The sequence below is a fragment of the Schistocerca cancellata genome, chromosome 7, assembly GCF_023864275.1.
Source record: "Schistocerca cancellata isolate TAMUIC-IGC-003103 chromosome 7, iqSchCanc2.1, whole genome shotgun sequence".
Classification (NCBI taxonomy): Eukaryota; Metazoa; Arthropoda; class Insecta; order Orthoptera; family Acrididae; genus Schistocerca; species Schistocerca cancellata.
In genome coordinates this window covers 128,031,392-128,057,029 of record NC_064632.1, presented here as the reverse complement: position 1 = coordinate 128,057,029, position 25,638 = coordinate 128,031,392, and the positions used below count along the sequence as shown (strand labels likewise).

The 25,638-nt window shown below is 44.5% G+C and overlaps 1 protein-coding gene across 1 annotated transcript in view; it reads right to left on the bottom strand.

Annotated features, from left to right (window-relative positions):
* Nucleotides 1–25,638, bottom strand: part of LOC126092361 (sodium-coupled monocarboxylate transporter 1-like) — a 300,651-nt gene that overhangs the window by 86,773 nt on the left and 188,240 nt on the right. The window contains exons 9-10 of the mRNA XM_049907903.1: nucleotides 23,671–23,779; nucleotides 4,074–4,183 (exon numbers count right to left, since the gene is read on the bottom strand). Coding sequence (XP_049763860.1) covers nucleotides 4,074–4,183; nucleotides 23,671–23,779 — 219 coding nt within the window. The remainder of the gene's footprint in view (nucleotides 1–4,073; nucleotides 4,184–23,670; nucleotides 23,780–25,638) is intronic.

Sequence of the window (25,638 nt, the reverse complement as noted above, 5' to 3'; positions counted from 1 at the left end):
TAGTTTTTGACCAACATTGTATCAATAAGTGTGTGCATTTGATATCTTTGTTATTGTAATTATGAAAAATTTTTTCAAATCATTATTGGCCACTGCCCAAAAATATTTTGTAAAATTTTTTGTGGGGAGCATGGGGGCTATGTAAGTAGGCTGTTTATGTTTTCTTTATGTAAGTAGGCTGTTTATGTTTTCTTATTGGCAACGTTACGTAGCGCTCTATATGAAAATCACTGGCTGTGCTGTGTGCAGTCTGTGGCTAGTTTGCATTGTTGTATGCCATTGTAGTGTTGGGCAGCGGCAGCTGGATGTGAACAGCGCATAGCGTTGCGCAGTTGGAGGTGAGCCGCTAGCAGTGGTGGATGTGAGTAGAGAGATGGCGGAGTTTTGTAATTTGTCATGAACTGCTATATATATTATGACTATTAAGGTAAATACATTGTTTGTTCTCTATTAATATCTTTCATTTGCTAACTATCCCTATCAGTAGTTAGTGCCTTCTGTAGTTTGAATCGTTTATTTAGCTGGCAATAGTGGCGCTCGCTGTATTGCAGTAGTTCGAGTAACGAAGTTTTTTGTGAGGTAAGTGATTTGTGAAAGGTATAGGTTAAAGTTACTCAGGGCCATTCTTTTGCAGGGATCTTTGATAGTCAGATTGCGTTGCGCTAAAAACATTGTGTGTCAGTTGAAGCACAGTCTTACATAAATTGTTCTAAGGGGACGTTTCAGAACGATAGAGACGGAGCAAAATACAAGTAACCATACCAGAATCAATCGCTGAACCAGAGAGAGAAGAACTACGAAACAGAACCCATATCTTCCCGCTGCTTTTTCCTCGGCTACGATGCGGCTCTCTGTGGCTGTTTACGGATTCTACTGCGACTCCGCGGCGCCCAAGCTGATGCGTCCGGTCGCGTGGGAGCATCATGTAGGTATTCCGTTTCAGATTGCGAGGGAGAGGCCTCTACATCCCACTCGTCCGCAGACATGGGTTCACGGAGGGACGGTTGGTGAATAACAACGGTATCCACGGGCTCTTGAGAATCAATCAGTTGTTTCATGGGAAAAGGTTGTGACCCAGAGGGGGCGACAGAAGTTGCAGAAGGGGGATGGGAAACAGAGTCGACAGGAGAAGTGTCCGTGAAAACCGGAGAAGACACGTGGTAACCGGAAGCAGGTTCCTGCACGGGCGTCTCCGAAGGGGCGATCTCGACAACAGGAACAATGCAAGATAAGGTGTCAGGGGATCTTCTGCACAGGCGTGAAAACACCTGTGGCGTCCCCATCCACAGTTTCAGACTGAGGAGGACGATCCGTTACTGGAGGCCCATCGGAAGGGCGAGCCAATAGGGAAGGTTCATCAGCCGCATCATCCTGGGTTCGGCGACGCTTGTTGTGAGAAATCATGGCGGGCACATCGGAATTAACGGCATCAACATCCCCACGCGAGGACAGCGCGGGAAAATCACGGGCGGTGTCTGTCATCGGATCACTGTGTCCCTCAGTAACAGTGAGCGATTCAGTCTGAGATCCCTGCGGAAGAAGATCAGCTAAAGTCAATTTTTTACGCTACTCGTATGTAGGTTTTAATACCACCACACGCCGCGGACAATTAGTACGGAAATGACCGGTTTGATTACAATAATAACATGTTCCTTCTTGGCCACTGTACGTAATATGGACCCTATAACCACATACCTGTAGATGAGAAGGAATATGTTTTTTGACCACCATTTCCACTGACCCAACACCATCTGTAAGCGGTGCTGAGCAGACCAGTGTTCTTTTCGAATATGACGTATTTCACCATAAGGAAGCATAACGGGCCTCAGAAGACTGTCGTCTACCTCGGGCGGAAGATTAAACAACCGGACATTCGTATACATCACTTCTGCATTTACCAAGAGAACCATACTAGTGGAACCGTCACAGTACTTGAAGCGTACCTGAGAACCGTGACGGGAAAGTATTCTATCAACCTGGAGTGGGTCAAGAAACGTAACAAAAAACACATACAATTTGCTGTCAAAATATGCAGTATGCACCTGATCAGTAGCGACTCTAATTGTATCGACTAACCAGTCATGTATCTCCAAGGAACCGGGCTGGACGTGACGCTTGGATTTGTCGAAGGTGAAGCTGACAGTAGCTGTACGCGGAATTTTCGTGGGAACCATGGTGGACATCACGGCGCGAGACGACACCGCACAGAATGGGCCACACGAGCACCAAACACCAGCCGACAAACAGCGATGCGACACGCACGGAGACCAACACGACACTAAACGGACACGAGGAAAATACGCAGCGATACGGTAGAGGCGGAACTAATAGCACAACCTAGTCACCCGACGCGCGAATCGAGAACGAACCGAGCCACCCAGGGCACAGAGGATAGTGCGACTGCAGGGATTTATCCCTTGCACGCGCCCCGTGGGACCCACATTCCCAACTTAATGTACACACACTACATTGGTAGTGCCCCTGCCCATTACACTCATTACTCGCGGCAGAAGATCTTACCAAGTCCCGTAAGAGCTCGGGCAATGCGTGTGCATCCAGCACAGAAGAAGGTCAATGGCTGGTTAGCCTTAACTATATATGAAGATGGTATCTGTTCTTTCGGAAATGTCCGAAAGATCTTCATATGAAGGGCTTATTTCAATAATGTTTTGTTCATTCTGAGATACAGAGTCCTAAAGTTAAATGAGCGCTGAACAATCTGCAGTTGAGATACCAGAAATACTCAAGTATATGTACTTGAATACTTCTGGGCCGGCTGGAGTGGCCGTGCGGTTCTAGGCGCTACAGTCTGGAACCGATAGGCCGCTACGGTCGCAGGTTCAAATCCAGCCTCGGGCATGGATGTGTGTGATGTGCTTAGGTTAGTTAGGTTTAATTAGTTCTAAGTTCTAGGCGACTGATGACCTCAGAAGTTAAGTCGCATAGTGCTCAGAGCCATTTGAACCATTTTGAATATTTCTGATATCTCAACTGCAGATTTTGCAACGCTCATTTAACTTTAGGACTCTGTATCTCACAATGAACAAAAATGGACTTATACCACTATTGAAATAAGCCCTTCATATGTAGTTACGACTAACCGACCATTGACCTTCTTCTGTGCTGGATGCACACGCATTGCCCGAACTCTTACGGGACTCGGTAAGATTGTCTGCCCTGAGTAATGAGTGTAATGGGCAGGGGCACTACCAATGTAATGTGTGGACATTAAGTTGGGAATGTGGGTCCCACGGGGAACGTGCAAGGGATAAATCCCTGCAGTCGCACTATCCTCTGTGCCCTCGGTGGCTCAGATGGATAGAGCGTCTGCCACGTAAGCAGGAGATCCCAGGTTGAGTCCCAGTCGGGGCACACATTTTCAACTGTCCCCGTTGATGTATATCAACACCTGTCGACAGTTTAGGGTCTTGATTTAATTATCATTTCATTCTAAGAGAGCTGCATGGTCACCGATGGTATCTGTTCATTCGGACATGTCCGAAAGACAGGGGCACTACCAATTTAGTGTGTGGACATTAAGTTGGGAAATTTTCAACTGTCCACGTTGATGTATATCAATGCTTGTCGACAGTTTAGGGTCTTGATTTATTTATCATTTCATTCTGAGAGAGCTGCATGGTCACGGATGGTATCTGTTCTTTCGGACATGTCCGAAAGAACAGATACCATCTCCATATATAAGCTATATTGACCGTACATGGAATTCCTGAGGCGGTTTCTCATCTCTCTCCATTATAAATGCTACCAGATGCACTTTTTTTTTAAGAGTTTAGTGGTATTCTCCGTGACCACCATCACCATCCCATTAGACACAAAGCGGTTCGACCCACAACCAGACACTGGCTACGTATGACTGATATCACAGCTAAAATCTCTGAAAATTGCTACTCCCTACTGCTGTTACCAACCTCCAATATCCATAAATGTGCTCCACAAGCCACTGTAAACTGGATGCTAGAGGTTACGAAATGCTCCAGTTAAGGAGGAATGAGATGACGGAAGTCCACAGGCTAGGGAGGAATTTCGTGGAAACTGTGCAGACGTCGACGTACCTTAGGGCTGCGCTGAAGACGCTGGCCACGAAGAGCCCGGGAAGTCCCGGGAAACCGCCCAGCGAGTCGGCCACCATGAGAGGGAGCAGCTGGTCCTTGGCACGCGCCATCTGCACACACAGAACGTGACGAGGTTGTCAGAGCCCAAGCATCACGAGAGTAAGGAAGAGCTTTAACCGTAAATGACATTTATTCAGTAACACAACCAGGTCGTAACCTAGTACACAGACAAGAAAAAACTCACTTCACGAATGCTTATAATTGTGTACAGCAATGCAGTTATTCTTAGCATGTTCAGTCCCTATTTCTGAACAGATGTTCTCGGTCTTCTTGCCGTGTCAGAACGAGGTTAAAACTCGAGCTTTCGATCATTATCTCCAGCGACTTCATCATGAGTAACTGGTTGCTGTAACATTGTTTTTTTTATGATAAACAGTCAGGCTGTGATTCTGATGAACCCTGACATACATCTCGCAGCTTAAAAGTTCCACCGCCCAACCGAGGAGAGTCTTTCTACAAAGAGCTCCATCTGTTTTTGACAAAGACCACTTCGATTCCGAGATTAAACACCTGAAGCCTGTGTTCTGAAAGAACAGCTAAGCGGTCGAGACGTCACGTTCGTTTTCTCCATTAAGAGGAAATGCGAAGAACCTCAACAATCTGTTATCCATCTGTTACCTTTCTTCCTATCTGTGGGATCACATCCAGCAATTTAGATGGAATTCTGGGTATTGGAATTGCAGGAGAACGACGTAGGTTAACTTCAACCAGAAAGATTCCCAACAATTAGTAATACAATGATATTTATTAAATATGAATAAATACTCAACTTAAATGGTGCTGCTTCTTGTGAAATGTCCAGCGCACTGAGGCGTTTGAAATAATTATAAATCCTCTAAAATATTAACATCCTGTCACTGTGCCTCTGAGTGATGCCTAGGTAGAGTCCAGAGCTGGCCAACGATGTCTGCGGAGCCTAAGTCTCGAAAACGACGGACGAACACTGCAGCTTGTAGACTCAGCGATAACTGGAGACTGTACACGACTCGTCACACTGAACAGAACCGTCTGCCGTAGCTCAGTGCTACGCACTTGATGCCCGTGGTTTGGCACCTCCAGCCCCTGGCGAACGTCGTATAGTTCGTACTGCCAACCCATACAGCGGCTGCGATAGGAGTGTAGGAGTGTTTCGAGTGCAGCTTATCGATTATGGTGCGGTACTCTCTGGAGTCGTGAGTATCGTCACCGTACTGGGCAGGCGAGGTATAAGACCTACTTTACCGCAGGCCAAGAAAATAAAAGATATGCTGCTCCCAGTTAAGGACAATCTTGCCAGCCGAGTCTCAGAATTTATAAAATTCCTTGCAAGAATTGAAGCAACTACATCAGTCGCTCTGTCGGTATAGTTTCCGAATGTAGTGCAAATATCAAGTGCATGTTATAAATAAAGATTTAGAAAAATCAGCGGTTGTTGACATCGTTATGATAAAAAATTATAAGGCACCAGAAATTAATACGTCCAGTGGCGTTATACAACCAAGTGGCTGCGTGGGACGTTCACAGCCTGACAAGAAAATTGAAGCACCTAGAAGGGGAGGAAGAAACAAAATAAAACTTCACGGATTGGGAGTGTATGTGATGTCATTTCAGTGATTACAAAACCGATTCAAACTTACAAAGAACGTGGCAGTATGAGTCCACTAATCAGTATGACGTAGTAGCCTCTCTGGCCTGGATGCATGCGCTGATTTGGCTGGGAAGGGTGCATTGAATCGTTGTATCCTCTCCTGAGGCAAGCTGGCCCACAACTGTCTCAACTCGTCCTTGATGTCCTCGATACTAGCACTAGGATGAACATCCAAGCTGGTCCCATACATATTTTGCTGGCCACGGGAGTACCTCAGCATCGTGCAGACCAGAGAGACACGTGCCACGCGTAGACGGGCATTGTTCTGTTGGGAAATGGCACCACAACACTGTCGCGCTAAAGATAACGCATGAGGATCCAGAATGTGCTTACGTACTATTGTGCCATTACAGTCTCTCAGTCCCTATCACCTGTGACCCTATGGCTCACCACATCATGACGTCGAGAGTAACATTGTTGTGCCTCTCGAAAGCGCTGGAAGAGAGGACCTCGCCTCAGATTCTCCATCAATGGTCATCCTATCATCAGTGAAAATGGTGCAATGCCATTCATCAGCCGGCCGCGGTGGTCTAGCGGTTCTGGCGCTGCAGTCCGGAACCGCGGGACTGCTACCGTCGCAGGTTCGAATCCTGCCTCAGGCATGGATGTGTGTGATGTCCTTAGGTTAGTTAGGTTTAAGTAGTTCTAAGTTCTAGGGGACTTATGACCTCAGATGTTGAGTCCCATAGTGCTCAGAGCCATTTGAACCATTTTTTGAGCCATTCATCAGCCGTCCATGTGTCTCAGTCGCGGTACTATTCCAAACGCATCCGTTTGTGTTGAGGTGTTAATGACAGCCTACACACGGGATAGTAACTGGCTAGTGTGGCTGCTGCTAGTCTCTGTCCAATGGTGAGGGATGAGACACAATGTTGCACGGAATCCACGACTTGTTCTTGGATGGCAGACGTGAAGGGGTTGTGATGTGCTTGGTGCACAATACGGCAGTCCTCCCTTGTGATGTCAAATGTGTCAGCCAAAAGATTGACGAGGAGTATGCTTGCCCTCACGTTCCTACGCAGTCCAACATTGGGCCACTGAATGTCTCACAAATCTGGATATTGAACGCTTTGATGGGCCGACCAAATGGAGACCCATAATGAGCCCCCTTACAGATCAGAGTACGCAGCATCTACATGTCCTTCACAGCAGCTACTCAACATCTGAAGCTGTTCGTGCCCTGTATGTATCCTACCAGCCTGGTAACAACACTGAACACTAATGCACTCTGGTAGCCGTTCTCAGTGAAGTCATAATCTTCTTAACCATTTAGATATCTGATGACAAGGTGTACATGTACGAAGTTAAATTCACATCTGGCCATGTCTTTTGGGTGCTTCGATTTTTACCGGCCAGTGTCGCTGAGCGGTTCTAGGCGCTTCAGTCTGGAACCGCACGACCGCTACGGTCGCAGGTTCGAATCCTGCCTCGGGAGTGGATGTATGTTGTGTTGTCCTTAGGTTAGTTAGGTTTAAGTAGTCCTGAGATCTAGGGGACTGATGACCTCAGATGTTAAGTCCCATAATGCTCAGAGCCATTTGAACCATTTTTTTTTTTGCTTCGACTTTTTTTGTCAGGCAGTGTAGTTCACAGGGTAAACGATAGATGACACTGGCGTAGTCTTTACAATATGCCTCTAGACGTTCCTTTATATTTCCGTTCCGAATGAGCGTGCAGAACGGCATTCAAAGATACACACATTAAAAAAGATTTTACATCACCGCGGTTTCCAGAACTGAAGATAGACGTTGACTGTGTGCATTGTATCACAGACATAGTCCCTTTGACTGTTCAGAGATGTCACTAAACCCACTCAAAGATGCCGGCCGCGGTGGTCTAGCGGTTCTAGGCGCGCAGTCCGGAACCGCGCGACTGCTACGGTCGCAGGTTCGAATCCTGCCTCGGGCATGGGTGTGTGTGATGTCCTTAGGTTAGTTAGGTTTAAGTAGTTCTAAGTTCTAGGGGACTGATGACCACAGATGTTAAGTCCCATAGTTCTCAGAGCCATTTGAACCACTCAAAGATGTAAACAACAATGCATGAGCAAGGCCTATTAGACGGAGGGGGTCCGACAGCCGATTAGTTCCAGTCATTCCACTAGGAAGGAGGTACACAGCTCGTGTTGTCTGTAGTTCAACCATGCCGCATTTTTACTTTATGCCAGGAAGGGCTCTCAACAAGGAACTGTCCAGGCGTCTCGGAGTGAACCAAAGCGATGTTGTTCGAACATGGAGGAGGTACAGAGAGACAGGAACTGCCGATGACATGCCTCGCTCAGGCCGCCCAAGGGCTATTACAGCAGTGGATGACAGCTACCTACGGATTATGGCTCGGACGAATCCTGACAACAACGCCACCATGTTGAATAATGCTTTTTGTGCAGCCACAGGACGTCGTGTTACGATTCAAACTGTGCGCAATAGGCTGCATGATGCGCAACTTCACTCCCGACGTCCATGGCTTAAGTGCTGGGGAAGCTCAGTTGGTAGAGCACTTGCCCGCGAAAGGCAAAGGTCCCGAGTTCGAGTCTCGGTCCGGCACACAGTTTTAATCTTCCAGGAAGTTTCATATCAGCGCACACTCCGCTGCAGAGTGAAAATCTCATTCTACAGTTCAGTATGTTATTTGATCGAAGTGGCTATAGTTTCCACTGTGCAACATCATACGTTAGCATTATTAGCAGAACAGGACAAATGTTTTGTACTGCTAGATAGAGTTAATACCCTAGCTTGGAATCACTATAATGTTTGATTGACTTTGAAAAGTAGTTGAAAGCATAACAATTCTTGTTTCTTACTTGTACGAATATATATTAAAATCAAATGTTGAAACTACTGTTCAGTATGTTACCCTATCAAAGTGTCATGTAGTTTCCACTGTGCGACAACATATTTAAGTCAGTTATCATCAAGTGTATCTTAACTTGTAAGTTAGATCAGTAGTGCCATTAAGTGAGCGACATGCATTTTGTTCTGGTATAGAAAATAATATAAACAATTTTTTGTTCCTTTAAAGTGTTATTTTACTTTGATGCAAAGCTGGAATTTTTTTATCTTGATCAGAGATCGAAGTTTTCTCTGCGTGGAACTTTGTCCAAAGACATTACACTTCTGAGACCCATAGTAGTAAAGCAAGACTTTCATGCAAACGCAGTAGCCACCACATTTATTGAGGATTTTGATAGTTATACTTACATATTCCGAAAATATGTAATTTAAGTGATACACCACATTAAAAATCACCCCAAAACCTATCGTTTTTAGTATGTTTTGTTGCATTAAAGGGTCAGAAATGTGACGTCAGCGGCTAAACATGATATAGATCTTATCTTGGAGTTAACTGTTGGTATTATTTAGTAGTTGATTATGAAAATGAGAGGTGATCCAGTCTAAACTTTTTAGAGAACCTTGGCACCATAGTCCTGACTGCTAAATGTCGAAGCCTTTCTCAGTATGACGACCACAATCCATGCCTGTTCAAGCATAAAGTTTCACTGGAATTCCATGAATATGTAAAGCCAGTCAGTAACGTGAATCACATTTTTCTAGTCTATAAAATGAAGCATTATCTTCTTGCCCCCTAAAATGGTGTTTGGTGATGTGAAGCGTTACTGAAAAATTTCTAAAAATGTCAGATGATGAAAGTTCAATCTTCGCGCCAAGGTAAAATAGTCTCTGGTAGGCCTAAGATCGACATGCCATTGTCTTTACGTATTTTTGATAAATATTGCAGACAGTTTAGATGTAGGAGTAACATTGTGACAATTTGAGGTTACCAGTCATGATTTAGGTGTCAAGTCTAATTTAACCTGTAAGTTACACCAACAAAGTCAACAAAGCGAACCACACGTGTATTGTACTGCTACAGAACAAATCTTTATGTATTCTGATAAAAACACAGACAAATTTTGGTTTCTTTAAAATTTTATATTACTTTGGTTCAAAGATCAAGCTGTAGTTATCACCTTAACGTGTAAGTTACATCAGTAGTGCCAGTAAGTCAGCCACATGTATTTTATACTGTTATAGAACAATAACAAAGACAATTCAGATGTGGAAGTAACATTGTGATATTTAATGCAAAGATCCACTGCTCCTTGTGCCAAGTGGGGTACGAAGATCGAATTACTCGTATAGTCGTATCTGGACACCAAGTGGGTTACAGAGAACAAGATGGCCGACTCTGGGACGCAAACTGATTGGCTCTTTCGTATTAATGGCTGGTAAATTAATGGGTTACGTTTCGAAGAGCAAAATGTGTGTGTGTGTGTGTGTGTGTGTGTGTGTGTGTGTGTGTGTGTGCGTGTATGTGTGTGCGCGCGCGCTGACAAAGCTGTATGGGTTCTGCAAATGCTAACAAAATGGTGACTCTGGGGTACACACTAATTGACTGTTTTAATTTTTTGGGCAGTAAAATGTTCGACTGTGCCTGGAAGAGCAAAATGTGTGTGATGAAGAATCTGTCAGATTTCTGTGAACGCCGACAAGCTATGTGGATTCTGTGAATGCTGATGAAGCATCCTGTTGCCGCCCCTCTCCTTGGTGCAGTCCTGCCCTCTGATCCACCTCTGACAGTCCGAGGAATGGCCGATGTGGCCCAGAGACCAGGTGGCTCTCCTGCACACGTGATCCTGGGTTAAAACTACTGAATAGTTGAATGATCAAGTTTACTCTGTTATACCAACCGTTTACACTTACCAGTCAACATACTGGCTGTTTCTAGCTTTAATTGTACCTTGATAACTTTCATCACTCTCACAAATGCTGCTTGCAAAACTATGCTATTCTATATTTTGCAAATGTTGTCTCATCTGAGAAATAACCTGAAGATCCAGACAAAGGATTCGTAATTTTAGCAACAAACCACCGGCAACTTTCTTCAGTGGTTGGTGATCCGAAAGCAAAGGACACTACACACACTGAAGGTGATGCGGTTGTTTGAACTTTCCATAAATTAGTATCGAAGTGACTGTGTGAGATTTGTCACATGCTATGGCGTGTGTCGTATGCTGATGCCTGGATCTTCACCAGCCTGCAAAACGATTCCTGCCTGCTCAGTCATGAGCACGATTCATCTTTTGTGGCGCAACAAATTCCGACTCGACAGCGCGACTACAAACAGTAACAGAGATTGTAACTCAACTGTCTTCCGTTAGGAAACGCGATTGGTGTAGTCTTATAGCCTTATCACACACATTACCTACCATTTTTGTGCCCACAGTTAAAAATTGTATTTGATTTACTCAGTAATTAATATACACCCGTGGATAAACGGAAAAACTTATCAAATAACTTACTACACTACACACACGAGATGTCCGATGTAGACGAACCATAAATGTAAACGAATGTGAAATGAAAATATGTCTCCAAAGCAAAACACCTACATTCATATGCTGTAAATCTGTGTCAAGTGCATGGCACAGGATTCTTTCCAATTATGGATACTGATTCCATTTGTGTCTCATTCCTATCACAGTCATATTTCTCCCTTTTCAAGAGCCCATTTTGTATTCCTGAACATTAAAAAAACTGGCAATCTCCGCACCACTTTGGAATCTTATCAAGACGTGACGGAATATATAAATACATTGCACGTAACTGCGTTACTATTAAAATTGCCTGCCAGGTTATTAATATTGAACAGGAAAACCAAGGTGTAATCTCTCTTTGTTTTATGGTTATAAACAAATCAGTTATTTTGAAATAAATATATTACCAATGAGTAAATACAACCTACGATTACGTAGGCGACAGATCCTAATAAGTAATAATCATTTGCCTGTAAATTCCTTTCTTTTGTGTTCCCATTTCTGAGGACAGATACAACGAGCAAAGATAGTTTTTTCTAGTATGCCACTGAAACAGCTAAGACGAATTCGTCTACTAAAGTCGTTCCCAGCGTCTTTGAGATCAGTATCCCCCAATTCCAATGACATTAATTAACGCCTCCCTCCTCCCCCTTTCCCCCCTCCCACCCCACCGCTACCATCACCAACATTAGTGTAGAACTAAACATCAGAGCGAAAAATAATTTTCTTTGAATACTCTCCTTTTTAAAATGAAGTAAGATGAATAATATTTAGATTTTGTGTGTTTTCATTACACCAAGAATTAACAAGTCAATGAGCCACTTCGTACAGTTTATTTCTAATAACATTTTTAAATATTTGTTTGTTCTCGGTCAGAGCACATCATTAGTCATGCTCCAGTTACATTGCGGTCCTTTTTTGTTGCATTGCTATCATGGTGAAAATTATATTCCACGTATTTAAATAATTACTGCAACGTTTCTTCTACATGTGCTAGAATAAATGATGAAGCGATTCCTGCTGCTTGCAAGTGCTACCTACAACTCCTCCTCAGAACAGAAAGCTGAAACACACACCTCCATAGAGACAATTGCTTCACCTGCAGCCTGTATATCCACCTAAAATCAACCAAGTTAAAATGTTTAAGCTACTCGTAGGCCTACTGTTTGGAAATCACTTGATCTTTGTGCTCTCTACTTCTGAATTGCCTGAAATTAGAAAACAACTGGTTCTAATAATAATAATAATAATAATAATAACAATAATAATAACAATAATAACAATAATAACCACAGTGACTCCATAGAAGCGATGGAAGGAACTGATGACTACAAATATCTAGGATACAAACAAAAAATAGGAATAGATAATACAAATATTAAAGAAGAACTAAAAGAAAAATATAGACAAAGACTAACAAAAATACTGAAAACAGAATTGACAGCAAGAAACAAGACAAAAGCTATAAATACTTATGCTATACCAATATTGACCTACTCATTTGGAGTAGTGAAATGGAGTAACACAGACCTAGAAGCACTCAATACACTTACACGTTCACAATGCCACAAATATAGAATACATCACATACATCCAGCAACAGAAAGATTCACATTAAGCAGAAAGGAAGGAGGAAGGGGATTCATCGACATAAAAAACCTACATTATGGACAGGTAGACAATTTAAGAAAACTCTTTCTAGAACGAGCAGAAACTAGCAAAATACCCAAAGCAATCACTCATATAAATACATCGGCTACACCACTGCAATTTCATAACCACTTCTACAACCCTTTAGATCACATAACATCAACAGATACGAAGAAAGTAAATTGGAAAAAGAAAACACTACATGGCAAGCACCCGTATCATCTAACACAGCCACACATCGATCAAGACGCATCCAACACATGGCTAAGAAAAGGCAATATATACAGTGAGACAGAAGGTTTCATGATTGCAATACAGGATCAAACAAGAAACACCAGATATTACAGCAAGCATATTATTAAAGATCCCAATACCACAACAGATAAATGCAGACTTTGCAAACAACAAATACACTCCTGGAAATTGAAATAAGAACACCGCGAATTCATTGTCCCAGGAAGGGGAAACTTTATTGACACATTCCTGGGGTCAGATACATCACATGATCACACTGACAGAACCACAGGCACATAGACACAGGCAACAGAGCATGCACAACGTCGGCACTAGTACAGTGTATATCCAACTTTCGCAGCAATGCAGGCTGCTATTCTCCCATGGAGACGATCGTAGAGATGCTGGATGTAGTCCTGTGGAACGGCTTGCCATGCCATTTCCACCTGGCGCCTCAGTTGGACCAGCGTTCGTGCTGGACGTGCAGACCGCGTGAGACGACGCTTCATCCAGTCCCAAACATGCTCAATGGGGGACAGATCCGGAGATCTTGCTGGCCAGGGTAGTTGACTTACACCTTCTAGAGCACGTTGGGTGGCACGGGATACATGCGGACGTGCATTGTCCTGTTGGAACAGCAAGTTCCCTTGCCGGTCTAGGAATGGTAGAACGATGGGTTCGACGACGGTTTGGATGTACCGTGCACTATTCAGTGTCCCCTCGACGATCACCAGTGGTGTACGGCCAGTGTAGGAGATCGCTCCCCACACCATGATGCCGGGTGTTGGCCCTGTGTGCCTCGGTCGTATGCAGTCCTGATTGTGGCGCTCACCTGCACGGCGCCAAACACGCATACGACCATCATTGGCACCAAGGCAGAAGCGACTCTCATCGCTGAAGACGACACGTCTCCATTCGTCCCTCCATTCACGCCTGTCGCGACACCACTGGAGGCGGGCTGCACGATGTTGGGGCGTGAGCGGAAGACGGCCTAACGGTGTGCGGGACCGTAGCCCAGCTTCATGGAGACGGTTGCGAATGGTCCTCGCCGATACCCCAGGAGCAACAGTGTCCCTAATTTGCTGGGAAGTGGCGGTGCGGTCCCCTACGGCACTGCGTAGGATCCTACGGTCTTGGCGTGCATCCGTGCGTCGCTGCGGTCCGGTCCCAGGTCGACGGGCACGTGCACCTTCCGCCGACCACTGGCGACAACATCGATGTACTGTGGAGACCTCACGCCCCACGTGTTGAGCAATTCGGCGGTACGTCCACCCGGCCTCCCGCATGCCCACTATACGCCCTCGCTCAAAGTCCGTCAACTGCACATACGGTTCACGTCCACGCTGTCGCGGCATGCTACCAGTGTTAAAGACTGCGATGGAGCTCCGTATGCCACGGCAAACTGTCTGACACTGACGGCGGCGGTGCACAAATGCTGCGCAGCTAGCGCCATTCGACGGCCAACACCGCGGTTCCTGGTGTGTCCGCTGTGCCGTGCGTGTGATCATTGCTTGTACAGCCCTCTCGCAGTGTCCGGAGCAAGTATGGTGGGTCTGACACACCGGTGTCAATGTGTTCTTTTTTCCATTTCCAGGAGTGTAGAAACAGTAGTTCACATCACAAGTGGATGTACAATACTAGCAAATACAGAATACCCCAGAAGACATGACAATGTAGCAAAAATAATACATCAACAGCTTGCCTTACAACATAAACTTATAAAACAACACGTTCCCACATACAAGTATACACCACAAAATGCACTGGAGAATGATGAATACAAATTATACTGGAACAGAACCATTATAGCAGATAAAACAACACCACATAACAAACCTGACGTCATACTCACCAATAAAAAGAAGAAAGTAACACAACTAATCGAAATATCCATACCCAATACAACAAATATACAAAAGAAAACAGGAGAAAAAATTGAAAAATACATCCAACTGGCTGAGGAAGTCAAGGACATGTGGCTTCAGGATAAAGTTGACATTATACCAATTATACTATCAACTACAGGAGTCATACCACACAATATCCACCAGTACATCAATGCAATACAGCTACATCCAAACATATAAATATATACAATTACAGAAATCCGTAATTATTGATAAATGTTCAATTACCCGAAAGTTCCTAAATGCAATATAACATTTACCGTACAGTTAAAAGGAAGTGACGCTTGATCAAGGTCCGCGTCACTTCCCATTTTTAACCAGACTTAACGTCTGAGAAAGTAAAGAAATAACAATAGTTATAAAAATCTGTACAGTACTATACTGAGGTGACAGAAGTCATGGGATAGCGATTTGCACATATATAGCTGGCGGTAGTATCGTGTTCACATGTTATGAAAGTGTAGTGCATTGGCGGAGCTGTCATTTGCACTCAGATGATTCATTTGAAAGGGTTTCCGATGTGACTGTGGTCGCACGATGGCAATTGACAGACAGACTCTGAAAGCGGAATGGTAGTTGTAGCTAGACTCATAGTGTTGTATAGCTAGAGAAGGCCGAAATGCACGCGTTAAAATCAAGCAGGCTGGCGTGAGGTCTGAAACAGGATACGTAATGAATGCTATAAAGAAAGGTACGTAGCTTCTGGAATACTTAACTTTAATCCACATTTGTAGAACATCTCTCTTGATGATACAATAATAGACTCGCAATGTAAATGGAATACGGCGCCTTGCTAGGTCGTAGCAATTGTAGCTGAAGGCTATGCTAACTATCGTCTCGGCAAATGAGAGCGTAATCCTCAGTGAACCATGGCTAGCAACGTCGGCTGTACAACTGGGCCGAGTGCTAGTACGTCTCCCTAGACCTGCCGTGTGGTGGCGCTCGGTCTGCAATTACTGACAGTGGCGACACGCGGGTCCGTCGTATACTAGCGGACCGCGGCCGATTTAAAAGCTACCACCTAGCAAGTGTGGTGTCAGGCGGTGACACCATACATAGAATAATCCATTTTGAAAAGCGTTAGGGAATTCAATATTCCGAGATCTACAGCGTCAAGACTGAGCCGAGAAAACCACATTTCAAGCATTACCTCTCACCACGGAGAACGCAGTGGCCGACGGCTTGAACTTAGCAATCGAGAGCAGCGGCAATTGCATAGAGTTGTCATTGCTAACAGAACAGCAAGACTGCGTGAAATAACCGCAGAAATCAACGTGGGACGTACGAGGAACGTATCCGTTAGGACAGTGCAGCGAAATTTGGAGTTAATGGGTTATCGCCTTTGGTAACAGCACGGCTTCTCCCACATCGTCTCTCCTGGGCTCAGGACCGTATCGACCGGACGACTGGAAAACCGTGGCCTGGTCAGATAAGTCCCGATTTCAGTAGGTAAGAGCTGATGGTAGGTTTCGAATGTGGCGCAGATCCCACGAAGCCATAGATCCAAGTTGACATCAAGGCACTGTGCAAGGTGATGGTGGCTCCACAATGGTGTGGGCTGTGTTTACATGGAATGGAATGGGTCTTACGGTCCAACTGAACGACCATTGTCTGGAAATGGCTTTGTTCGGCTGTTTGGGGACAATTTGTAGCAATTCATGGACTTCATGTTCCCAAATAACGATGGAATTTTTATGAATGACAATGCGCCAAGTCATTGGGCCACAATTGTTCGCGATTGGTTTGAAGAACATTCTGGACCATTCGAGCGAGTGATTTGGCCACCCAGATCGCCCGATATGAATCCCTCTAACATTTATGAGACATAATCGAGAGGTCAGTTCGTGCACAAAATCCTGTGTAAGTAGGCTGTTTATGTTTTCTTATTGGCAACGTTACGTAGCGCTCTATATGAAAATCACTGGCTGTGCTGTGTGCAGTCTGTGGCTAGTTTGCATTGTTGTCTGCCATTGTAGTGTTGGGCAGCGGCAGCTGGATGTGAACAGCGCGTAGCGTTGCGCAGTTGGAGGTGAGCCGCCAGCAGTGGTGGATGTGGGGAGAGAGATGGCGGAGTTTTGATAATTTGTAATACTGGATATTATGAACTACTATATATATTATGACTATTAGGGTAAATACATTGTTTGTTCTCTATTAAAATCTTTCATTTACTAACTATGCCTATCAGTAGTTAGTGCCTTCCGTAGTTTGAATCTTTTATTTAGCTGGCAGTAGTGGCGCTCGCTGTATTGCAGTAGTTCGAGTAACGGAGTTTTTTGGTGAGGTAAGTGATTTGTGAAAGGTATAGATTAATGTTAGTCAGGGCCATCCTTTTGTAGGGATTTTTGAAAGTCAGATTGCGTTCCGCTAAAAATATTGTATGTCAGTTTAAGCACAGTCTTGTATAATTTTTCTAAGGGGACGTTTCATATGGCGACCCTGCCAGGATTCGAACCTGTCCACAATTTCTACAAGGACTGCAGTGGGTCTGCACCTCTGGTGGCCCACCATTACCATACTCTCTACCAGGACTACAGTGGGTCTGCTCTGTGATGACATACCTACCAATCTTCTTCAAAACGTCGAATGACTCTGCTGTGGGTTTGCTCTGTTGTGGCCCATTACCTGTCAGCATGTCAAGAGTCAGCACTGTCTTTCAGTTGGAAAGACAACACTACTTCTTCAAGACTACTTCCGTGTGCATTGTCTTTTACTGCTCAGACTTTGAAAAAAAAAAAACACTGAAATTTTACTGTGATGAACAATCTGGACTGTCTTTATGGACTGTGAGAAAATTTTAGCTTTTGACCAACATTGTATAAATAAGTGTGTGCATTTGATATCTTTGTTATTGTAATTATGAAAAATTTTTTCAAATCATTATTGGCCACTGCCTTAAACAATTTGTAAAATTTTTTGTGGGGAGCATGGGGGCTATGTAAGTAGGCTGTTTATGTTTTATTATTGGCAACGTTACGTAGCGCTCTATATGAAAATCACTGGCTGTGCTGTGTGCAGTCTGTGGCTAGTTTGCATTGTTGTCTGCCATTGTAGTGTTGGGCAGCGGCAGCTGGATGTGAACAGCGCGTAGTGTTGCGCAGTTGGAGGTGAGCCACCAGCAGTGGTGGATGTGGGGAGAGAGATGGCGGAGTTTTGATAATTTGTAATACTGGATATTATGAAGTACTACACTCCTGGAAATGGAAAAAAGAACACATTGACACCGGTGTGTCAGACCCACCATACTTGCTCTGGACACTGCGAGAGGGCTGTACAAGCAATGGTCACACGCACGGCACAGCGGACACACCATGAACCGCGGTGTTGGCCGTCGAATGGCGCTAGCTGCGCAGCATTTGTGCACCGCCGCCGTCAGTGTCAGACAGTTTGCCGTGCATACGGAGCTCCATCGCAGTCTTTAACACTGGTAGCATGCCGCGACAGCGTGGACGTGAACCGTATGTGCAGTTGACGGACTTTGAGCGAGGGCGTATAGTGGGCATGCGGGAGGCCGGGTGGACGTACCGCCGAATTGCTCAACACGTGGGGCGTGAGGTCTCCACAGTACATCGATGTTGTCGCCAGTGGTCGGCGGAAGGTGCACGTGCCCGTCGACCTGGGACCAGACCGCAGCGACGCACGGATGCACGCCAAGACCGTAGGATTCTACGCAGTGCCGTAGGGGACCGCACCGCCACTTCCCAGCAAATTAGGGACACTGTTGCTCCTGGGGTATCGGCGAGGACCATTCGCAACCGTCTCCATGAAGCTGGGCTACGGTCCCGCACACCGTTAGGCCGTCTTCCGCTCACGCCCCAACATCGTGCAGCCCGCCTTCAGTGGTGTCGCGACAGGCGTGAATGGAGGGACGAATGGAGACGTGTCGTCTTCAGCGATGAGAGTCGCTTCTGCCTTGGTGCCAATGATGGTCGTATGCGTGTTCGGCGCCGTGCAGGTGAGCGCCACAATCAGGACTGCATACGACCGAGGCACACAGGGCCAACACCCGGCATCATGGTGTGGGGAGCGATCTCCTACACTGGCCGTACACCACTGGTGATCGTCGAGGGGACACTGAATAGTGCACGGTACATCCAAACCGTCATCGAACCCATCGTTCTACCATTCCTAGACCGGCAAGGGAACTTGCTGTTCCAACAGGACAATGCACGTCCGCATGTATCCCGTGCCACCCAACGTGCTCTAGAAGGTGTAAGTCAACTACCCTGGCCAGCAAGATCTCCGGATCTGTCCCCCATTGAGCATGTTTGGGACTGGATGAAGCGTCGTCTCACGCGGTCTGCACGTCCAGCACGAACGCTGGTCCAACTGAGGCGCCAGGTGGAAATGGCATGGCAAGCCGTTCCACAGGACTACATCCAGCATCTCTACGATCGTCTCCATGGGAGAATAGCAGCCTGCATTGCTGCGAAAGGTGGATATACACTGTACTAGTGCCGACATTGTGCATGCTCTGTTGCCTGTGTCTATGTGCCTGTGGTTCTGTCAGTGTGATCATGTGATGTATCTGACCCCAGGAATGTGTCAATAAAGTTTCCCCTTACTGGGACAATGAAGTCACGGTGTTCTTATTTCAATTTCCAGGAGTGTATATATATTATGACTATTAAGGTAAATACATTGTTTGTTCTCTATTAAAATCTTTCATTTGCTAACTATGTCTATCAGTAGTTAGTGCCTTCCGTAGTTTGAATCTTTTATTTAGCTGGCAGTAGTGGCGCTCGCTGTATTGCAGTAGTTCGAGTAACGGAGATTTTTGGTGAGGTAAGTGATTTGTGAAAGGTATAGATTAATGTTAGTCATGGCCATTCTTTTGTAGGGATTTTTGAAAGTCAGATTGCGTTGCGCTAAAAATATTGTATGTCAGTTTAAGCACAGTCTTGTATAATTTTTCTAAGGGGACATTTCACCTGCTCCGGCAACACTTTCGCAATTATGGGTGTCTATGGAGTCAGCATGGCTCAATACTTCTGCAGGGGACTTCTGACTACTTGTTGAACCCACGTCACGTTGAGGTGCTGCACTACACTGGGTAAAAGGAAGTCCGACATGATATCCGGAGGTATCACACGACTTTTGTCACCCTATAGTAACCATTGTTTACGAGTAGTTACTGTAGTATTATACTGTCAATTAGCTAGTTTATCGGTTTCAGAGTTAGTAATGAAGCAATTTTGATCCATTGCAGGAGCTACATGCAGCTTGGAGAGGAAATTTTCATGAGATATTTGGCATTTGTTACATGATGCTTCACTTCTACTGTAATAGATGCGTGGCACAAAACAAAGTACGTATTTACTGGGTGGCCTAGGTGAAGGAGATGTTGTTCATACATGTTTCGCAAGGGTAACTACCGACACATCGTGCCATGCTTTAGTGATATTGTTTGAAAAAAAATTATTGGTAACTTAAGTAACCAATATTAGTCTGACAAAATTATGATGATAATAACAATAGAAATCTTTTAAACGTAACTGAGTTACATGACAGACACAGTTAACCCCTTTCGGTTTTTACCGCTCAGAAAATTTCATTTTACCCTGCCGCGGGATAAGTATTCCCAGGTTTGGAACCACTGGTCAACTCGTCCGTCATTAACAGTAGTTTCATAAATTGAAACTACAGTCCACTATTATGGACATGATTATAAGATACAGCGGCACACGTAAATAATAACATTTGGAAGAAAATATTAATATCCAGCCATCTACCTACGAGGAATTATACACGAGGGGGAAGCATGCTTTTACAGGAGCAAAAAAAAAAAAAAAAAAAAAAAAAAAAAAAAAAAAAAAAAAGGGGGTGGGGGTGGCGAATATGGCTCCCGTTTAGAAACACTGACCGAAAAGTGAGGTACCAGCTGCCTCATTCTCTCTTCTTCAGTATCTTTCAAAATGCTCCCAAAATTTTAGGCGTACCGGTACAAACATTTTCGTGCTCTTTTGAACATGCAACTCACCTCTCATTCCCACACAAGCTCCCTTAACTGTAACTCGCTCACCGCTGAAGTCGCTCAAACCAATCTACTCCACTTACCCATTCTCACTCAGTTACTCAGCCCAATTCATTGCCTTTATCTCTTTGTGTCTGTCACTGTCTCCTGTTTCAAAGCCACAATCTCCTTCGTTCTGTACTAATACTACTGTCTGCCGGCCGGGGTGGCCGAGCGTTTCTAGGCGCTACAGTCTGGAACCGCGTGACCGCTACGGTCGCAGGTTCGGATCCTGCCTCGGGCAAGGATGTGTGTGATGTCCTTAGGTTAGTTAGGTTTAAGTAGTTCTAAGTTCTAGGGGACTGATAACCTCAGAAGTTAAGTCCCATAGTGCTCAGAGCCATTTGAACGAATACTCCTCTCGCTGTCACTGCGCTGTTATCTCATTAATTCCTTCCCACTGCTGCTGTCTCTTCCCACTGTCAATATCTCTCTCTTCCTCGTTGTCATTGTCATAGGCTCTGTCTCTTATTATCACTGGCTCTCACACACTTCCACTTTCTCATTCTCTTTATCACTCTCCTACTGGCACTGCTTCCTTCACTCTTTTCCTAGCAATGTTCTGTCACTGCCACATGTCTACTGCTGCCACTGTGTCCCTCTCTTTCTCTCACAATGCCACTGTCTCCTTCGCCCTTCCTATACCACAATCACTGCCTACTATCTACCAGTATTTATTAATTTTCCTCTTCTTTCCCACTGCCACTGCATCCCTCTCTCTCACCCATAAGAAGCGCGAATGTCTTCGCATGCCAAAACTTTTGGGAAAAATTTTAAAGGTGCTGAGGAAAGTAGTCTGAGGCAGCTGGTATCTCACTTTTCAGAGCCTTTTAAGCGGGAGCATATTCGCCTTTTTTGTGCTCCGATACGAGTATTTTTACCCTGGTTTAAAATTTTGATACTTAACTTATGTGAAACTGAGATAATGTGAAAGTAATTTCATACTTCAGATCGGATTTTACGTGCACAAAAATTTTTCAGGTACTTCAGTACTACAACATGGGGTTCCCACAACCCTTATGATCGTAATGGAGGCGCTTTGCATCATTTCACTTTGTGAATTACGTTTTCTCCTCACACCGGATTTTATGTGTGTGTTTTATGTGTGCAAGTAGGGTAAATTTGGACCTCTGTATCTCGGAAACGGATAATGACATCAATGAAGTTTTCAAGGTTGTTCGAGATCGGGATCTTAGGAATGTAGTTGTTGTGGTCTCCAGTCCTGAGACTGGTTTGATGCAGCTCTCCATGCTACTCTATCCTGTGCAAGCTTCTTCATCTCCGAATACGTACTGCAGCTTACATCCTTCTGAATCTGTTTAGTGTGTTCATCTCTTGGTCTCCCTCTACGATTTTTACCCTCCACGCTGCCCTCCAATACTAAATTGGTGATCCCTTGATGCCTTAGAACATGTCCTACCAACCGATCCCTTCTTCTTGTCAAGTTGTGCCACAAACTTCTCTTCTCCCCAGTCCTATTCAATACTTCCTCATTAGTTATGTGATCTACCCATCTAATCTTCAGCATTCTTCTGTAGCACCACATTTTGGAAGCTTCTATTCTCTTCTTGTCCAAACTATTTCTCGTCCATGTTTCACTTCCATACATGGTTACACTCCATACAAATACTTTCAGGAACGACTTCCTGACACTTAAACCTATACTCGATTTTAACAAATTTCTCATCTTCAGAAACGCTTTCATTGCCATTGCCAGTCTACATTTTATATCCTCTCTACTTCGACCAACATCGGTTATTTTGCTCCCCAAATAGCAAAACTCCTTTACTACTTTAAGTGTCTCATTTCCTAATCTAATTCCCCCAGCATCACCCGACTTAATTCGACTACATTCCATTATCCTCGTTTTGCTTTTGTTGATGTTCATCTTATACCCTCCTTTCAAGACACTGTCCATTCCGTTCAACTGCTCTTCCAAGTTCTTTGCTGTCTCTGACAGAATTACAATGTCATCGGCAAACGTCAAAGTTTTTATTTCTTCTCCATGGACTTTAATACCTACTCCAAATTTTTCTTTTGTTTCCTTTACTACTTGCTCAATATACAGATTGAATAACATCGGGGACAGGCTACAACCCTGTCTCACTCCCTTCCCAACCACTGCTTCCCTTTCAGGCCCCTCCTCTTATAACTGCCATCTGGTTTCTGTACAAATTGTAAATAGCTTTTCGCTTCCTGTATTTTATCCCTGCCACCTTCAGAATTTGAAAGAGAGTATTCCAGTTAACATTGTCAAAAGCTTTCTCTAATTCTACAAATGCCAGAAATGTAGGTTTGCCTTTCCTTAATTTATTTTCTAAGATAAGTTGTAGGGTCAGTATTGCCTCACGTGTTCCAACATTTCTGCGGAATCCAAACTGATCTTCGCCGAGGTCGGCTTCTACCAGTTTTTCCATTCGTCTGTAAAGAATTCGCGTAAGTATTTTGCAGCTGTGAGTTATTAAACTGATAGTTCGGTAATTTTCACATCTGTCAACACCTGCTTTCTTTGGGATTGGAATTATTATATTCTTCTTGATGTCTGAGGGTATTTCGCCTGTCTCATACATTTTGCTCACCAGATGGTAGAGTTTTGTCAGGACTGACTCTCCCAAGCTGTCAGTAGTTCTAATGGAATGTTGCCTACTCCTGGGTCCTTGTTTCGACTTAGGTCTTTCAGTGCTATCTTAGGAATATATCGCAAAAATTAAAGCTGTCTTCTGTGAATACCCGTCTTGGAATCCACGGCCCGGTTTTGTTACCCAAAAATCATGTTTTTGGGGCGTTTTTCATACCTTGGTGGTGAGTGGGTCGCAGTCGTAGTACCTGGCGTACATGAGCAGGCCACAGTAGGAACAGATGAGCACCAGGCACACGGACCCCACTGTGAAGATGCACAGAGCTCTGTAAACAGAACAGAAAAACACCGTCGTCGTCATGGATGCTGACTCATCAGATTTCTAGGTTACATATTTCCCTTTCAGAAGATATCTCCAGAAACTTATGAAAACGAGAACATAGGAGGGCGTGCTGTAAAGTAATGCCTCCGAATTTTTTATGTGAAAACTTTTAAATCTTTTTAAATAGAACTAATGTTACTAACATTCTACATCTTTATCCTTCAAGCCTATACATTTGCGATTGAGACGCCCTGCTAAACCCACTGGACAGGACAAGAAGTTTAAATTGTGGAAAGGGGCCAAAATAAGCGGCTGTCAGTTACACTCGAACATACAACATTATTTATTTGACGAAACATTAGAAGAGCCAAGAAAATTAAAAAAAAAACAGCATTAATTTTTGGAACTTAATAACGGGCTGAATACGCCATACAATCTCAGGCCTTAAGGGCAAGACCACTTTAATTTAAAATCAGCTGAAAGACAATAACTTAGGCCTTACCTTAAAACAGTTTTTTAATTAGGCTGAAGGCCCAAACAATCTGACACCTTAAGAGCAAAACAACTTTAATTCAAAATTGGCTGAAGACCCATCACTTAAGACTTAACAAAATTAAATTTTTAAAAAGGCCAAAGGCCTTACTTAAAACAGTTCTTTAAATTAGGCTGAAGGTCCCAACAATATTACGCCATAAGGGCAAAACAACCTTAATTTAAAAATGGTCTAGAAGCCATACAAATACAAACAAAAAGAACAAATAAGAAAAGGCAGTGCACTCAACGGCGCTCAGAAGTTTCCGAGAGTCGGCCTGGAATTCAAACACAAACGTTCGCTTAAGTGAGACAGGCAGTCGGCCCAACCATTCCCGATCCGACGACAACCCAACCGACAGACAGTCGATGGACCCACCGACAAGGTAACTTCCGATCCACCCGACCAGCACACGACAGGGAGTTCAATGGAACAACGTAGAAGGTATTGGCGCCCAGAACCAGTTATACATCGAGCTGTCACTGAAATTACGTCAACGGCCAGGGCAAGTAACCGGAACGTTAACGGCCTCGAGGCAAGAGATTCCGCTGTTGCACTTCAATTCAAAATAACCAAGTACAGTTAAAATCCACCAGAGGGTGGCTAAAATTTGCCAATTTGAGAACACACGTTTTTGCTCGCGGGAATGTCCCAACAGCCGACCTCGAAATCCAAACGACGCAATGTGAACAGTCGTGACTTGCTGGTAGATTAAGTCAAAACTCAACTTTCCTGTCCAGGATCGGTGAGCCACGGACCTCGTAGCTGTGGTGTCACCGCCAGACACCACACTTGCTAGGTGGTAGCCTTTAAATAGGCCGCGGTCCGTTAGTATACGTCGGACCCGCGTGTCGCCACTATCAGTGATTGCAGACCGAGCGCCGCCACACAGCAGGTCTAGAGAGTCTTCCTAGCACTCGCCCCAGCTGGACAGCCGACTTTGCTAGCGATGGTTCACTGACAAATTACGCTCTCATTTGCCGAGACGATAGTTAGCATAGCCTTCAGCTACGTCATTTGCTACGACCTAGTAAGGCGCCATTACCAGTTACTATTGATGCTGTAAAACATGTACCGTCAAGAGCGATGTTCACCAATTATGAATTAAAGCTAAGTATTCCAGCAGCTACGTACGTTTTTTGCTAGTATAATTCCTTGTCCTGTTCCAGACCTTACGCCAGCCTGCGTGAGCTTAAACGCGTGCCTTTCGGCTTCCTCATAGTGGGTTGGCTGTCTTGCCAATCCACAACAGTTGGCGATGAGGATGGGATTTCCGGCGTTCGTAACTATACTGCCCTGATTTACTTGTGTAATGGCTTCGCCACAATCTC